A 17863-nucleotide genomic window follows, 5' to 3' on the forward strand; every position below is an offset into this window, starting at 1 on the left:
TACAATGGCGTAATGGGCCCCCCCTCCATCACAGACGTATTGTAAATAAATTAAAGATGAGAAGAGCTCAGATACTCTGGTCACCTAAATACTGAAGGTAGCTAGATGGGTGTATGGAGGTATGTGTAGAGAGATTAGGCCAGATCCTCTGTTGTGTTGCAGGTGCTCGGGTTCGGACCTCCTACCTCCATCTAGGCAGATGCCAGAGTGGAGCCATCTAGCTGCTTTACTGGGCCTGCACACCCAGGTCATAACAACGCCCATGCACGGAGCTCAGCAGTAGATCCCAAAGCACTTTACAAAGGAGGTCGCGATCATGAGCCTCGTACAGATGGGGAAACTGAGGCACAGAGCGGGGAAGTGACTTGCCTCAGGTCATCCAGCAGGCCAGTGGCAGAACTGGGAATAGAAGTTAGGTCACCCATGGCCCCAGTCCTGCCACCTAGCGGTTAGACATTGCCATTAACTAGCCAGCGTGTCTGAAATTAACCTCCTAGTGGGGGTAAAACTGCTCACATACATTGGCGGCTGGGCTGAGGCCCCTTTAAAGAAATCCCCCCCCCCCCCGATTTAAATCAGATACATGTGAATTCTCTCCGCCTTTGCTCCTTCAGTTACCTTCATAATCGCTGACACACTTGCCAGCAGCAGATGCCATCCCTGGCTCTTCCGTCCCCACTGGCCCTGCAGAATCAAGAACAGGTCAGTTCCAGGGAGCCGTGCGACGGCTCCCTCCCAGCCGGAACGTGGATGAAGAGACTGTGCGTAGAATTAGATGCGACAGAGGCATGCTGGGCAGAACGCATTCCACGCCCTGTCCCGAAAGCCCCTGTCCCGCTGGCACAAAGCCAGGAGAAGGTGCCTGTTCCAATAGTCACGTACCAAACGCAGGAAGGTTATACGTGGGGATCAGCGTGAGCGGCAAACGGACTCAGAGATGGAGTTGGATTGGAAGCTCTGTGGGGCAGGGGCCATCTGTTTGGGCTGTGTTTGTACAGCCTCTAGCACAACGGGGTCCCTATCTAGGATGGGGGCTGGATGCAGACCCTGGCAGAGAGACGGACGAGCCAATCCAGCAGGCGTCTCCAGCACTAACTTCAGAGGTGAACTGCCTGGGATGCTCTGTTCCAAACACAGGCCACAGGGAAGGTGCCAATTCCTGACCGGCCTCTTCCCTGCCTGCCTATAAGTTTTGCCCGGCTGGGCACAATTTGTAAATAAACATTGTGCCTAGCCAAGCAAAAAGTGCACGACCTTTACCAGGGCAGTTGGGATGTTTCCTGGGAGGTGGCTGGCCCAAGTTCCCCGCAGCAAGGCAGTAGTAGAGATGGGAATGGTTCCCACAAGCCCTGACGCCTGCGCTATGCCCTAACCACTAGGCAATTCTCCCTCCAAGCTAACCAGCTGGCTACTTTAGGGCTCACACGCAATATTTTTGTTTCCGAATGAGCCGTCTTCGTTTCGCACTCGGACGCACAAGCGGACACCAGCCCTGCACGTGGACACGCTTGTGCATGACGGACTGCCCACCTGTGCTCTACCAGGGCATGCGTGCTGAAAGGCTCACCCCTGGCTGCAGCGAATCGCTGTGACTTCTGGATCCTCTCCTGGCCGAAAGAGCTCTCCACTTCTTCCAGAGATTCCTCTAGGTCTTCCTCAATACTAGTGCTCCAAACAGGCTTCTGTTGGGTCAAACGCCTCTTGGTGATTTTAGGCGATTCCTCCAGCCCGTCTTCCACATCAAATCTAGTTGGGAGCTTTTCTTGGAAGGAAAGGAACCTTGGTCGTGGGGATGAAGATTGTTTACCAGCCCTGGGTGGTTTTTGTTGACGAGCTAAAGAGGAATCCGGCTGAGGTGCGTCAGCTTTCTGCAGGTACTTGACGTCAAAGGACAACCGCGTCCTTCTTCTAGCCCTGGGCTTTGCATCGAAGTCAAATTCACGCCCAGGCTTCCTGGGCTTCAAAACATCGTAGAGGCCCAGGGATTCTGTGGAGATACAGGGCAGGGGCACTCATGTGAGTCCATCTGCATCACTGGCAAAGGGAGGACATTGCTTAAGGCCTAGCTATTTGATGGGACCCCATGACAACAGGTGGGCCTCACCCACAGCCCAGACAGCTCCAGGAGGCTGGGGGACGTGAGTCAAAATACCGGACAGCTTGCGGAGAGGCAAATGGCGTTCTCCATTGGGTCTTTGTGGGGGAGGTGAGGCCTTGGTCGGGGACTGGCAGGGAGGGAGTTTGAGCCCCGAGCCAGGAGCACATGGGGGTGCAATGGAGTAGGACTGGCAAGGAAAGAAAAATCAACGGGCTGGTGTGAAATCCAGGCAGTGGGGCTCTGAAAGGGGGTCACGGTCACTCTACAGGGGCACAGGCCGGCAATTGCTTTGAGCCTGAGCTGCTGAGGGTCACGCCCGCCCCGATTTGCTCTGAGTTTGATGCCTAAGAGCCACAGTGAAGCTGAGTGCCAGCCCATGAGCCTCACTCAGGCCTGCACGGAAACCTCGTGAAAAGGTGCCACATGCTGCGGCATCAAATTGGTGCCCGGGTTGGGTGAATCTGGGCCCAGGTTTGACACCAGCAGCCAGGGCCAGTTGGCCTCGCCAGGACTTAGACTCCGTGCGATGCCCCAGTCCGTGCGCCTGATCCACGGACGACGTGAGTCGATGACAGCTCAACAGGTCCCTGGTTCAAGCCTCAAGATGGCAGCCACCATATCCGGTGCTCCAGGGTTGGGCCAGCCTGGGCCTTTCACTCACCCACATCCTCGTAGTGATGCTCAAGGTCGCTTATGGCCATCAGGAAATCCAAGATGTTCAGCTGCCTGTCCTCTGCAAGGAAAAGAGTCGGCCAGGCTTGGAGCAGGGCCTCTGCGTGAGGGCCCAATCCGCCTCCCGCCTGGGAGGTTACACTACCCGGTAGAGGTCTAGCTAGCTCCGAAACCATGGGCTGGGTGGTATACGGGGGCGTGGGGGTCCGAGAGCATGGGCTGGGTGGTATACGGGGGTACAAGCAACAGAGTATTTCAGCCAGAGAAACCCAGGGCAGGAGTGAAAGGCAAATGGCTCGACCGGACGTGGCACATTTACCGGACGCCTACCAGCCAGCAGCTACTAGAAAATATTGCAAGTGAGGTCCAGGAGCCATACCCGGGTGGGGAGCTCTGCCAGTGCTCCAAGTGGGGTGTGGGGAGGGCACAAGGGGTTACAGACCCCGCCAAAAACATATACTCACAAAAATGAAAACCTGAGCTGGGTGGCTGAGGGATGCCCGTCAGGCACTGTCTTACCACACCTGCTGCTCCCAGATTACGACAGAGCCCCCCCTCCCTCCACACTCCATTTTTTCACTGGACTTCACCCACATCTGCTGGGAGCGGGGAGGGCCAAGATCCCATCCTCTGGAGGTCACTTCCAGTCCCATCAGCTGCTGGAAAGGGGAAGGGGCGTCTCCCTCCCACCCCAGAGCCTCCTACACACAGAGGACTTTATGTATCTGCTTCTCTTCTCGCTTATGCTGGTTTCAGACCATAGATTTCACTGGAGTCATACCCAGTTTGCACTGGTGTAAACCAGGTCAGGATTTAGCCCTGTAATGCTGTCCCCTTCCAGCAGCCGCCTCGCAACGCCGTGTGCGTTGGGATTCTCTACCTCTGCAATGGGGCTGAGAATGCCACCCTGCCCATGCAGTGTGTGACCGCTCCCTTGACCAGGAACCATGCCTGCTTCCAGCTGCAGTGCGCATGTCTCGCTCACCCCTCTAGCAGGCAGCACCGGGGATCATGGTAGCAGGATCTGTCAGGAGCACTAAGGGGAGATCTTGCTTTGCTACCTGCACAGGGTCAGGAGGCCAAATGCTCTTGCAGCCCAAGGCAGGATCTGGCCCTAGGTGCTGGCATTTTACTTTAAAGGGATCACACGTTCTTCCACACGGGGACCCGTGGCCACGCACCCGCAGGTGAGAGACTCACTGTTCACGTAAACGTGTTTCAGTGCCTCCTGCAGCGTCTCAAAGTTTAACCCGACGCCCATGCTGATCAGAGCAGGCTGCAGGTCATCGACAGTGATCAGGCCCTTTCTCATCTTGCTGAAGGCTTGGTAGGTGTTCTGGAAGGCTGCACGCGACACAGGGAACAATAGCACGCTACTGAGCCCCAGAAAGGTCCAGGAAACGGTGCAGGAGCAGGACCCAACCACCAGGGACTCCTCTTTCTGAGGAGTTTGCTGAGGTGTGTCTAGTTTAGAGCAGGTCAGAATCTGATGGAAAATGCCGCGCCGTCGAAAGCCAAACGGTTCGGGGACATGTGTCAATTTTGACGTGATTTGATGTAGAGAGAAAATCTGAACACATGCGTCTCTGCTTCCTTTGGGGATGAAGCGGTTTGATCTCCTGCTCCGATAAGACTTTTTGTTTCCCTTTTTAAATGATATTCTATATGTCCCATTAAATCAGAATCCGAACAAACCGTTTCCATTTTAGCAAAACAAAAAACTTTTCGATCGGCCTGAAATGGGTTTTTCTTTTCCAGAATTTCATGGCACAGGAAAAGGTTGTGCACTTTTGTTCTTGTTCTGTTTCTGAATGGAAACAAAATTTCAAAATCGTGGATTTTCCTGCAAAATGAAAAATCCGGTAGCTGCCCCGATCTAGTCTAGTAACGTACCAGAGGGTTTTATTTTCACATACTGTGCACTTGAATTTCGATGCAGACAGTGGGAAGGGCCATATACACACTCATGTGTGCACGGGCACATGCATATAATCACAGTGTGTTCTTTCACGGGACCATCAAGGTGAACTCGAGTTCTTCCTCATTTGGTTCCTTTGATTTGCAAGTCACTTTGCTCTTTGTATCTAGAGAAACATCACCCAGGATACTGGCACAGAGACCAGGGTAGAATCCAGCGGGTATCGACTGTATTCTCACCCTAATGAGGTGAAGGCCTTGTGCAGTGTTCCGATTACTCTAGGAAATATAACTGTGTATTGGGGAAAAAAAAATCAATGAAATTGAGCTAGGTTATTGTGGTGGATGGACGGATAATTACAGAGAAGCAATGCACTGCTCTGTCCCACTGCTCTATCTCTAGCCTCCCTGTCTCCTCCTCCTTTCCCCCTCACTCACCCTCAGTCTGGGCAAAGGGCGAGGTCTCATCCAAAGCTTCCAGGAAATCGGTGAAGGTCAGGCTCCCGTTTGCTGCAACAGAGAAGAGCGGGTCACAGGGGGAGGGGCTGGGAAAAACCAGCGAGACGAGCGGGGCCGCTCACCGTCAATGTCGATGGCCTTCAGCACCTTCCGCATCTCCGTGCTGGTCACGAGGATCCCCAGCGTGTGAAGGGTCAGGAGCAGGTCGTTGACGTGAATTCTCCCGTTTCGGATGGCGCTGAAGACGAAGCAGGCTTTCGGCAATCCTAGAGCAGGCAAGCCAGGGGACAGCGGGTCAGGGTACGCTCCCAAGGCAGGGGGCACCGTCCTGCTCTTGGCCAGAATGCATGCTGTGGAGCTAGCCACAGGGACTCCGAATCTGCTCCCAGGAGCCTGGCACTGAGAGGGGCAGGCCATGGACCTGCACAAGGCTCGCTCTAGGAACCGATGTGCCTTACCAAGGAGGCTGCAACCCAGGCCACCAGTGGGGATAATTAACACAACCCTTCCAAGTTCCAGACCAGATTCTGGGAACCGATTCTCTCTGGCCTCCCGTTGCCATTACGCCCAGCGGGTGCACGAGGCCACCAGATCTGACCGGTCACATTCCTCCCCCACTATGCACAGGGTGTGAGCGATGGCACGAAGCACGATCCTGCAGGGAGCTGTCTGGGCCCTTTGATACAAAACCCAGAGCCGCTACTGACTCACTGCTTCTGAGGAAGGTAAGGCCCCCTGCAGCAGGAAGCTGTGGCTACCTGTCCGCAGGTAAAGTCTCCTCCTGACCTCCCCGCCCCAACAGCTAATACCTGCCGCTTGCCTAGGGCTGGCTGGCTTTTCCTCTGGCCATCTCCCAGAGCTTTACAAAGGTGCCATTAGTCCCATTTGAGAGATGGGGAAACTGAGGCACCGAGCAGGGAAGTGACTTGCTTAAGTCACCCAGCAGACCAGGGAACAGAACCCAGGCCTCCATGTCCTAGGCCGCCCGGGCTCCGCAGCTAGAGGGAACCATCCCTTCCAGAAATCATGGGTTTTTCTTAAAGCATTTACTGCTCCCAATTCCCCCGCCCCTCAGAAACTCGGACAGGATTCAGATCATCTTCCTGAGCATGTCTGAGTGCACGGACAGCCTGTGAACAGGGGACACAGGACTGTTATTATTTAAAACAGTGAACCCCCCCAACCCTCCTGCCCTCTCCACCCCCCACAAAAATTTAGTTTTTTAACAAACACCTGAACGATTTCACCACACATGAAAAAAAACAAAAACCAAAACGTTCATTTCCGCCGAGCATTTTTTTTTTTTTGGTGGGAGGACCAAAGAAATCATTTCCCACCAGCTGCAACCGGCCTCTCTGAGCCGATTCGATTTCTGGGGTGCGAGGGGGGCACGCGTGAGTCCGGGTTACCTTCCACTCTCTGCACAGCCCACGGCTCGTCTTCCCCCACCTCCTCGTACAGATTCATGTAGAGGTTGTTTAAGACTTTACTCCTCCTGTCAAAGAAGCAGACGCACACAGAGTCTCGGCGTTGGCCGGGGTCACTCACCGCAAACGGTCCCGGGGACGCAGATCTCAGACCCCCCGTGTCACTGCAAAAGGCTCACAGCCGGGCGGGGACAAGCCCATCACAGGCAGCAGCATCCCACTGAACCGCCTCGCTCCGTGCTCTGCCAGCGGTGACTGCTGCCAAAGAGATCGGGCGGGAAGGAGACCGCCAGGAATTCCCGCTCCACAGCCACAAACAGGCCAAGGGGCAGGGAGATATGTGGATACCCATCTGGACGGGGACTCGCCAATGCAGGGTTCCATTCGGCACCGCTGGGAGTTTCCCCACGGCATGGGGGCAGGACCAAGCCCCGCAGCGCAGAGAGGCCAGCAAACGGCCGTGGGTGCTCTCTCTGACTCTGTCCCCCAATACCACGGCATCTGAGCCGGCTGGTTGCTGGCCTTTGAACCACTGGCCCTGGGCCCCCTCTCATTTCCCTGGGCTACCCCCCCGACCTCTCACGGGACGCTCCAGCTCAGCCCGCCCAGGAACAGGCCGTGGGCTGGCCAGAGACGCTTCACGCCGGGCACAGAGAGGGAGCGAGCATCTCCTGCTCCAGGAGGGACGCCGGACGCCTGCCATTCGGTACCTGGGCGCCTGGGAGAAGTGCTGCTTGGGATAGCTGGGCGAGGGGGCCGTGCTCCTCCGCGGCCGAGTCCGGCCGTACCCCTTGTCCTCGCTTTTCTTCTTCCTCCTGCTCGCTGCTCTCTGCTTCAGCATTGTCTCAAAGGAGGGGGTGATCTAGGGCCAACAACAGAGGCTCTGCCCCGGTCAGCGGCTCGTGCAGAGGCCCCTGGAGCGGAGCAGCTACCCTGGGGAGTGGCTGAACCTGTGACGCCAGCATAAAGGGGAAAACTGCCCTAGACCAGGATAGCTAATGGGGAATAAGCTAGGCCAGCGTGGCCCTTTAAGGGGAGTCAGGCCCAGCCTTGTCTTCGACAGACTGGCTACCCTCCCAGCTGGCCCCATCGGCTGGGGGTCGGCTGGCCCAGTTCCATGATTAGGCCTGGCGGGGAAAGGGTCCTGGGCTGCCCTCCCGAAGGTGAGAGCGCTCCGTTAGCAGGAGCAACTGGCTCCTCTGACAGGCCCCGGAGAAGGGTAACGTCCAGGCCGACGGCCTGGGGCAGGTTCAGGAGGAGGGTAGCACGAACTGAGGGGGCAAAGAGGAAAAGCCCCCGAGAACCGTGTGTCTGGAGAATAAAACTGGAGATAGACTCTGGGTGTGGCAGGGAGCCCATCATGGGCCATAGGGACAGGCCAGCAGCCTGCACGGTACAAGGCCTCTGTTCACCGGTACAAGTCACCCGTTCACCAGTAGAACTGCACCCATACGAGGGCTTGTACCGGTATACGGATATCAGTAAAAAAATCCCCCACCTGCCATAGCGATCCGGGTACAAAGCCAGCATGTAGCTCAGGGCTGTGGTGACGGGGGAGGTGGGGAATACAAAGGGGGAAGCAACATGAGCAGGGCGGGACCCCTGAACACCGTGAGGGAAACTCATTTCCAGCCTTTTGGGGGCCACGGTCACTGTGTGTGCACGCCTGGGGGAGAACCTGATGAGGTTCAACAGGGACAAGTGCAGAGTCCTGCACTTAGGACGGAAGAATCCCATGCACTGCTACAGACTAGGGACCTATGGCTAGGCAGCAGTTCTGCAGAAAAGGACCTAGGGGTTACAGTGGATGAGAAGCTGGATATGAGTCAACAGTGTGCTCTTGTTGCCAAGAAGGCTAACGGCATTTTGGGCTGTATAAGTAGGGGCATTGCCAGCAGATCAAGGGACGTGACCATTCCCCTCTATTCGGCGTTGGTGAGGCCTCATCTGGAGTACAGGGTCCAGTTTTGGGCCCCACACTACAAGCAGGATGTGGAAAAATTGGAAAGAGTCCAGCGAAGGGCAACAAAAATGATTAGGGGTCTGGAGCACATGACTTATGAGGAGAGGCTGAGGGAACTGGGATTGTTTAGTCTGCAGAAGAGAAGAATGAGGGGGGATTTGATAGCAGCCTTCAACTACCTGAAAGGGGGTTCCAAAGAGGATGGATCTAGACTGTTCTCAGTGGTAGCAGATGACAGAACAAGGAGTAATGGTCTCAAGTTGCAGTGGGGGAGGTTTAGGTTGGATATTAGGAAAAACTTTTTCACTAGGAGGGCGGTGAAGCACTGGAATGGGTTACCTAGGGAGGTGGTGGAATCTCCTTCCTTGGAGGTTTTTAAGGTCAGGCTTGACTTATTGGTTTTTAAGGTCAGGCTTGATTTAGTTGGGGTTCGTCCTGCTTTGAGCAGGGGTTTAGACTAGATGACCTCCTGAGGTCCCTTCCAACCCTGCTAGTTAATGATTCTATGAATGCCTATCTGTGAGTGCACGGGCGTGCCTGCGTGCACACGGGAGCAGAGGTGTTCTGTGTGCTCACGGCAGTTTGTGGGTGTACTTCGACGTGAGCAGGTGGGTGTGTCTGCGTGAGCGCATCGCCGTCGCATGCCCCTGCGTCACTGTCTGTGTACGTGCAGGCGTGTGTTTGTGTGCGTTGTGCGCGCATGGACCACCCGGGCCGGTTCTCACCTCAGTTGCTTTATCTGCCTTTGTTATCCACTTCCTGTATCTCACGTGCCTCGTTGGCGATGCCGGTGCAGAATCTCGCCTGAATTACCGAGAAACCCCCAGGGATTAGAGCCTGGGCATTATTTTCTGCCTCTTTGTGTCTCCTTGTTTTTCCAGCCGGCTGCTTTTTACCCGAGAGGGGCCCAAGCAGGGACGCTGGATCTGGCCTTGTCAAACCTTGGGCAAGTTTGGGTCCCAGCTGAGCTACCAGATCCTGGCTTGGGACTGTCTCTACAACAGGCCAAACCACAACCCAACTCTAAAGAGCCTGAACTGTGGGAAAACTTCACGAGAGATCCCGCTCTGGACCTGAACATCAGCGAGCCATTCCCCGACCAGGCCAGGAGAACGCACGTTCCTCCAGCTGCAAGCTGTGGGCTGTCACACAGGGCAGAAACCCAAGCCCTCTGACTCACGCTGGGGCAAAGCCAATGGGATCCCCCAGAGCCAAGCGATGGCCGAACCGGGAGGTCAGACTGATCAAACGTCACTAGATGCCGCGAGAGTCGCAGCCGGGCGATGTAGGACTCCGACCGGCATACGCCTCACGGCGTTGGGCCTGTAGGTGCAGCAGGAGGGGCCTGTGGATTCGGCGTCGGGGTCCCACCGTTCCCTCCTCACGGGCGGCTGGGATGGCTGTGCGGATGCAGTCCCAGCTCGCCGCATATCCCCGGAGAGAACGGCCACCACAGCCCCAGTGAGCCGGCGTCAGCCTGCCAGCGCACGGGAGACCCGAAGGCGGGGAGGGAAGCCCAGTTACCTCTGCTCGGGGCCGCCAGGCCTCAAGGACGGGAAAGCCCCACTGGCTTCGACGGAAGGAAGGGTCTGGCCATTCCCCTCCCAGGCCTGGAGTTTAACATTAGGGTCCGATGGACACACGCCATCCCATGCCGGGGGGCTCGGCTGCTGACAGCCACACATCACTGAGGCTGGGTGCAAGAGAAAGGGCACGACCCCAGGCCCCCGAAGGGACGGATCTAGGCCACGAGGCGCCCCGCGCTGTCCTCGCTTACTTTGCTTTCGGGCAAGAGCATCTGGGCTGCCGCCACGCCTCGGCAGCTGGGGAGAACGGCGGCTTGGCCTTCCCCGCGGCTGCTCCATGGCCGGAGACCTGCTGCCAAGCCTGCACGACGGAGGAGCGGGGTGGCTGCGGCAGGGTCTGCTGGTCCGGCGGCTCCCAGAGCTCCATCTCCTCCTCGGCCCCTTTAAATCTGAGAAAAGGAGCAAGAACCAAACATCCCCTAAGCGTGGCCAGCCGCACTCCCACGTCAGCCCGACACACGGCAGCCTCAGTGAGGCCCAGAACGAAGTGCCTTGACGATGGGGCATTCCCCGGGGCAGCCTGCTCACCCACGCACCCAGGGGAGATCAGGTTGAGCCTGCCCTGGAGCTGATCAGCCGCCACGCGAGGGAGACAGGCTGATACAGGAGCCTCTGTATTCACAGACGGACACCTACGACGCTCCATTAGCTGTCGGCAGGATGCAGTCTATGGCTCACAGCTGAGCTGTTCTGATTCCATCCTGTAGGGGGCAGTGGTGGCTTGTGTGCACACGCACGTGCACACACACACCCAGAGGCCAGTGCATGGCAGTTGCAAGTTTAACGACCCTGCTTAGATCTCTGTTAATTGAAATTAGGGTGACCAGATAGCAAGTGTAAAAAATCGGGACGGGGGGGCGGGGAGGGGTAATAGGTGTCTATATAAGAAAAAGCCCCCAAAATCGGGACTATCCCTATAAAATCGGGACATCTGGTCACCCTAATTGAAATCCTTCATTTCTCACAGGTCACTTATGTCCCCCGAACACCACAGCTCCTCAGATGTGGGTTCCCACTAGCAACCCCAGGACGGGGCCCGGTGCAGAGCTCGGACTCCTCTGGTCACACTTAGCCCATGGGCTTCAGGCACCAGAGTCACTTCTGTGACTGCTGAGTCCGGGCCAGGACTTTGGGAGACCCTGAGCCATGAGCCAGAGTCTGTCTGGGTTCCCTCTCTGGAGCTGTTACAATCTACTCCTGTCTTCTCTCCAGGGAGGGGCACTACAGGCTGGATTCTGCTTGCAATGTCCTAGCTCAGGTGGGGGTCTGATAACCAGAGTCACGTCCCTGCTTTGCTAATTACACCTGTCCCCTGTTATGGCAGGAGCTGTCTCTGCCTAAGAGCTCTCCTGGCCCCATCCTTCTGCCTTGGACTAGGAGGGTGGACTCACCTGTGCTTGAAATCTGGCAATCCTCCCAGAGTAGACTGACGGGAATTGGAGCGAGGGTTTTCCTCCAGCAGAAACCTGGCGGGGTCAAGGCGACACAAAGCCTGTCAAAACATCCAGGGAAGGCCAATGGCCTTCAGCACCCAGGGCCCACGGACTGATTTTTGGAGCAAGCTAGAAAATGAACGGTTAATTGACACTAGCGATCTGGAATTTCAGCCTGGGTTAAACAATAGCTCGGTGAGCAGGGGCTGGGCCAGCAAGGGTTAATGATGCAAAGGGGGTGGGGATCATTGGGAAAACAGGAAGGAATGTAATACAGCAATTGTCCCGCACCCTCTAGTGCACTCCTTTGTGTAGGGGTTGGTGACTGAAGCCGAGGGATTCAGAGCGGCCTAGGAATTTAGATGCATTAATTTCAAAGGGAGATGCCTGCCTCAACCCTCTAGGAAGAGTATCAGAGGGGTAGCCGTGTTAGTCTGGATCTGTAAAAAGCAACAAAAGTGGCACCTTATAGTGGGTATTCACCACGAAAGCTTATGCTCCAATATGTCTGTTAGTCTATAAGGTGCCACAGGACTCTTTGTCGCTTGTTCTGAATTGTTCATTTGTTTCCTGACTGACACCAGATGAGAGAATCAAATGAAGTATAAGGCCAAGTCCAGCCCTGAGAACAGTCAGTCCCAGGTATAGAGCATGCAGGCTACTCGCTACAGCGAGAACTCCTCTGGGGAGTAAACGTTGGCAGGAGCCGAGAGCCCGATCCGGCAATCAGTGGCAGAGGTCTGATTGCAGGATTGGGGCCTTAAACTGCAAACAGGGGCAGGAACCTCTGGGACAGGTCCACGGATGGGGAAAACGGTCACCTGGCCACCACTTGGATTTCTAGAGGCTGAGGTTTTAGACCCATGTTAAAACCTTGCCGTAAGAACTCCAGAATGTACATTTCCCCCTTGCTGTGAGCAGGGCCCTTCTGCACGGAGACTTCTATATAGAAACCGCTCAGTTTGTGAAGTCAGTGGAGCTGGCAATTGACAAGAGTGGGTGATCCATGTGTCTGGAAGGGCCCGGCCGCCTGGGGAGGCAAACAAGAACTGAGCAGGAATTTTCCGACCCAGCAGTTTTTCCATTGAAAAATGGTGGTTTGTCAAAACAGAAACAGAGCTGGGTTTGATGACATTCCCGACTTGAGAAATGTTAAGGGTGGGGGTAGGGAGGGGGAAGGTTCAAAAATTGTCCAAAGGTTTCATTTCCACATTTTCAAAGTGGAAAAAAAAATAATCTGGATTTCTGGCTCACAACCACTTTTTGTTTAGAAACCGAAGCTGATTAGACTGCGAGAAAGGGTTAAAAAAAAGAGAAAAGATCAAAATTGGAACAAAACGTTTCAAACGTATCAAAAGCAAATGCTTCGATCGGCCCAACCCAAAACGACAACTCGGTTTTCTGGTTCGCAATCAGCCTTTGACTTTTCGTCCCGATTTGAGACGGGGGCGGGGAAAAAAGCGTCCCACTCTCGCAAATACAGATACTGGTTCCCACCCAGCCCGGGTGCGAACACAACGATTCCCATTCGCCGAGGGGTTGCAATGACGGGGCACTTTGCTCTGCGAGTCAGGCCGACCCGTGCTTGGAGCTGCACGCAGGCCTGACGCAGCAAGGCTGCTGTTCCCAAAGGGCTCCTCCACCAGCTAGTGCTGCAAAGCAGAAGTCAGGCCATGACAGCCACCAGCTTTGTGAAGCCCATCCCTCAGCAATGTGGCAAAGGCCTCCATCCACCCCCCAGAATCGGGTCCCTGAACTGCTGCTCGGTAAAGGCTCCCGCTGGCTGGGTACTTGAGGTGCAAGGGCTCCATCTAGTGGCCAGCTGGAAAAGTCACAACTCTGTATCTCTCTCCTCCTACCTCACCTTCTGCATTTCCTTGCATTTCCTTCCTGAATTTCTCTTTCTCCTTATACATTTAGGCCCTGATGCCATAATGCTCTGCACGGGTGGACCCTTAAATCAGCGAGGTGCCACCTGCATAGATTATGCAGCCTAGGGCATAAAGCACTGGACTGGCACTCAGGAGACATGGTTTCCATGCCCAGCTTTGCCAATAGCTTCTGGGTGATGTTGGGCAAGTCACAGCCCCACTTTGCGCCTCAGTTTCCCCATCTGTAAAATGGGGACAATAATACTGCCCCCCCTCCTGTGTAAAGCACGTTGAGATTGGGGCTAGAAGGCGCTAGATCAGAGGTTACTGCGATTAGTTTGAGTTGCGGTAGCATGTTGGGGCTTCAGAAAAGTCTAGCAAGTGATCTTTAAAGTTGAGGAAACTTTTCTTTAGTTGAATTCCTGTGTGGCTTGAGGAGGGGTGTTCTGAAAAGCGTCCTGCAGCTTCAGGAATGCCTGTGAGTGGTAATAAACACCCCCGGGGGTGTGACAAGCTGTCCTGACGCAGCTGTTACTTCTCTGTAAATCTATGTTTTGTAGCACTTACCCCGGCACGTACGGAGCTGGGACAGGGGTAAGCACACGGCGGTCAGAGTTCTTCACAAGGAGCCTGAACCAATTGTAAGGGCAACGTTTTCCAAAGAGCCCCCCCCAGCGCCCAGGTCAGCCCCACTGCTTCCCCTGGGGCTCTTCACACCTCTCTCCCAGCTCCAGGGGGCTGCAGCGGGGTGCCCTTCCGGGCTGGGGGAGGCAGCGCCAGGAGCTCTTCCCCCCAGTTCCCAGGCTGGGTGTTGCAGGGAGGGCAAGGAGCAGAGCTACCGTCCTGTCCCCATTGCTCACAGGAGAGGGGGCCGGGCTGCCCTGAGCTGCTGGGCTCTTTAGCTCCCCCCTTTCCTGCCTATGGGAGCAGCTTCCGAGCCGAGAGGAGGGAGATGGGGTGAGAGCTCTGCCTGCAGCAGGCTGCTCAACCCAAGGAAGCAGGCAAGGGGGGCAGGCAGCCAATCAGGGGGTTCATATTGGATGGAGGCCCCCTGCTATCCCAGCTCTGGGCTCCCCACACCCAGCTCTGCCAGTGCCCCTCAATCCCGATCCGCAGCCCCCTGCTACCCCGGCCCTGGGCTCCCCAACACAGCTCTGCCAGTGCCCCATAATCCTGACCCACAGCCCCCTGCTAGTCCAGCCCTGGGCTCCCCACACCCAGCTCTACCGGTGCCCCTCACTCCTGACCCACTGCTCCCAAACTGTTCCAGTTCTGAGTCCTCACGCGCAGCTTTGCCCAGGCCCCTCACTCCTGATTGACCTCAGCTCCTCAGCTCTCCTTGGGAGAACGGACAAGGCCCAAATCCACAGGTCCAAGTGTAAACCTTTAGCACCAAACTCACCCTGGGTTTACGAGCGAGAACCCAACTTACCTTCCCGGAGCTGCTTGGCCTGGCACGCACCCTCCTGAGCAAGACCCTGCCCTAGGCCAGGTGGCTGAAAGCAGACTATCAGAGGGGGGCACTGGCCAGGCGGGGTGAGGGGCACGGCTGGCACCGTGTGGCAGGGCTGGGCGGATGCCCCAAGGCCGACTCACCTGCCACAAGATCATGAAAATGACATCAGCGTTGGCTCCGTGCAGAGGCCCTGGGCCGTCGGGGCTCTGGACCAGGGCAGGGTCCAACCTGGCTCCCTGATGTCACTGTTCCGGCCTGATGTCACAGTGTGCCGGGTGACAGAGAGAAGAGAAGCTGGAGGGGCAAATCCTGGTGCCCGGCAGGGCTGTGTCCAGCAGGGCTCTGCCCTCTTCTCACTGACCTGAGAGCAAGGCAGTGCAGCCTCAGGGCTGTCCTATCTACACCTCGCTGCACCATGGCCCCAGGGCCTTTCCAACAGACAGGATCTGTTGGAAGTTGTGGCCACTCCCGCTGGTCCCCGTGTTCACCCCAAAACACCCCATACCCTAGGGGCTGGGCTGGGCACTGGCACAGAGCCTGGTGTGTCATTCCTGGGGAGATGCCTGGAAGCTGGCCAGCTTTGCATGGCCAGGGCACCCCAAGCAGCCGGAGCGGGGCTCGGATCTGGCTCCGAGCCGCCGGGGTGATCGCAAAGAAAACTTCCCAGCTCAGCAGCTCCCTGGGGTCCCCGCTCAGTCTCCCCCAGCAGGCAGTGATAGATCCATCCCCGCACGAGGAGTGAGGCGGGCACCCAACGAAAGGACCCTGGGGGTGCCCAGACGGTGCTGAAAGGGGCAGCTCTCCTTTGTGGGACAAGGACGAGGGCTCATCCTCCGTGGACGGGTGGGCTTCCCTCTCCCGCTCTGGCCTCCTGGCTATTCCCCCGACCCCCTTCTGGGAACACCCAGGACTCCTAGCAGGCCCAGAAACCTGGTTACCAGCCCCCTGCCAGTCAGAACAACAGCTGTGACACCAACAGGCCACATGCCCACTGATCACAGCTGCTGACGCCCCTGTAGCTACTTCTACTGGTACTGACAGATTATTGAACTCTGCTGGTGGTATTTCATCAGGTCCCACTCGCTTCCCTTTTAGGCTGTGCCGCCCCCGCGCCAGCTAAAATGCTCTCTGCTTTCTTCCCTGGCCTCCGCTCCTTTGGGCTCTCCCCTCCTGGCCTTGAGATGCTGTTTGATAGTCACCCTTGTCTTTTTTGACTAAGTCTTGGGGGCATTTATGCCACTGGAAACGTACAAACGGCTGCAGGAGAAAATCCTCTACAGCGGAAACTCCCTTGGGGAGCACCCCCCCGCCCTGCCCCATCCCTTGCAGCTGGTTGATTGAGTCAGTGTGATTATCCCTGCAAATCACTGCTGCTTCCATGTTGCTAATTGTACATTGCCCCAAGCCAGGTTCAATTTCCCTTCGCCAGCCCTGGGGCCTGACTTCTCATTAGACACAGCCCCAGCCAATCTCCCCTGCAGCACAGCCTGGAGGGCATTGCCACCCGAGCAGTATTCAGTTTGTGCTGTTAGCTCTGCTACCCCGAGCTGAGACAGGCCACACAGGACTGCTTGGCAACCTGCTATCTCCTGCTTTGCGGGGGGGGGGGGGGGGGGGGGGGGGTGTGACACACTCCTCAGGTTTTACTGCCACGGCCCCCAAGGAAAATTGTTCTGAGTGTCCTTATCTAAAGTCTCATTTGCAAAACAAGAGCAGCCCAATTGCTGACTAGATGGCCGCCACGCCTCGTTCTCAGCATGAACCGCCTCCAGCTGTTGCAATTCTCAGGTTTTCCCTTAGTGCCAGTTTTGTAGAGGGGCCAGGCCACTCACCAAAGAGAAATCTACTCACAGGACTGCAGGCTGGGCACTGGCTGCTTTCTTTAACTGCAGCCCAACGGAGTGTGTGAGAGAGTGGAAAACTCCCATTGAGCAAACGGGGGCGGGGGAAGCATGGCTCCGTCCCGTAATTACCCAGCTAACTCAGTTTCCCCCATCATGACCATTCGGCTACACGGACTAGCTGTTTCCAAAGCTGTGCAGTGCTCATGGAGGGTAAGCCGTCTTGCAGGTTCCAGACCTTCACTATCAGGGAGCGGCCCAGCACAGCCTGGGGTGGAGAAGTTATAACTGTAACTGTTAAAGAGAGTGCCCGTGGACCCAGCGGCTGATTGACACAGGCTCAAGAGACATGCTGCGTAGCGTGGGTCCTAGTCCCTGTACTGCTTTGACACAGGCTACAGGTTTGTTTCACTGGCAACTGAGGAGACCAGTCAGCTGCTAACCCCCCGGCTGGGATGCTGATCGCTTTGGGGGTCCCCAGGCTGCCCCTCTTCCCCGGCTCTGAAAAGTCCTAGTGGCACCTGCCCCTGGGCATGGCCACACATGGAGACGGGGAACTCCCCTCTGACAGAAGAGCACAGGGGAATTGGTTTGCTAAAGCCGAGATGGGGAGATGATATGCTGAAACCGGGCCCGGAGATAAGTCAGAGTAACACAGCGAGGCAGGCTGCCAGTAGATTCCCTGCCCGGTAGCTGTTGTTTAAAAGGGCCGTGGAAGGGGTCCAAGCGCTATTTACGACGTAGTCTGTGTACTTTATGTGTTTGTTTCCGAAGTCCCTGCGCAAGACTCGTTCTGAAGCCGACTGGGGACTGTTAAGGCCTCCGCTCAGGGTGTTCAGACAATTGCCCTGCGGTTTAACTCCGTGTTATGTTTTCTGCCCAGGCCTGAGAAGGCAGAAGGGGAACTCGGGTCGTAACATTGCCTCAGCATCTACACCCGTTTCACTCTTCTCGGCGCTCCATCCTCTCCATCACAGGCCGCTTGCTGCAGGGAACACCAGGGCAATTGGACTGGGTGCAGCCAGACCCTCACTGCCAGGGCTTGGCTTGGTCTGGCACCCAGGGGTGCAGCCTGGCAGCCCCTGCTGTTTGTCCCCCAGAATCATAGCTTTTAAACGTCAACATTGTTAATGCCCGGAT

General features: G+C 56.3%; 1 protein-coding gene across 2 annotated transcripts; it reads right to left on the reverse strand.

The window, feature by feature from the left end:
- Positions 1-663: 663 nt before the first annotated feature.
- LOC122172545 (EF-hand calcium-binding domain-containing protein 13-like) lies at positions 664-10280 on the reverse strand. Of its 2 annotated transcripts, XM_065577940.1 has the most exons (8): positions 9262-10280; positions 7284-7435; positions 6556-6641; positions 5269-5412; positions 5126-5197; positions 3971-4114; positions 2760-2831; positions 664-1987 (listed from the first exon to the last, which is right to left on the reverse strand). In XM_065577940.1, the coding sequence occupies exons 2-8, from the start codon at positions 7412-7414 to the stop codon at positions 1362-1364; spliced, it is 1275 nt and encodes a 424-aa protein (XP_065434012.1). In that variant the 5' UTR covers positions 7415-7435; positions 9262-10280; the 3' UTR covers positions 664-1361. The 2 variants fall into 2 exon arrangements, with proteins under 2 accessions (XP_065434012.1, XP_065434011.1); XM_065577939.1 differs by lacking the exon at positions 9262-10280 and having other exon boundaries at positions 7284-8439.
- Positions 10281-17863: the final 7583 nt, after the last annotated feature.

Source organism: Chrysemys picta, chromosome 24, assembly GCF_011386835.1.
Source record: "Chrysemys picta bellii isolate R12L10 chromosome 24, ASM1138683v2, whole genome shotgun sequence".
Lineage (NCBI taxonomy): Eukaryota > Metazoa > Chordata > Testudines > Emydidae > Chrysemys > Chrysemys picta.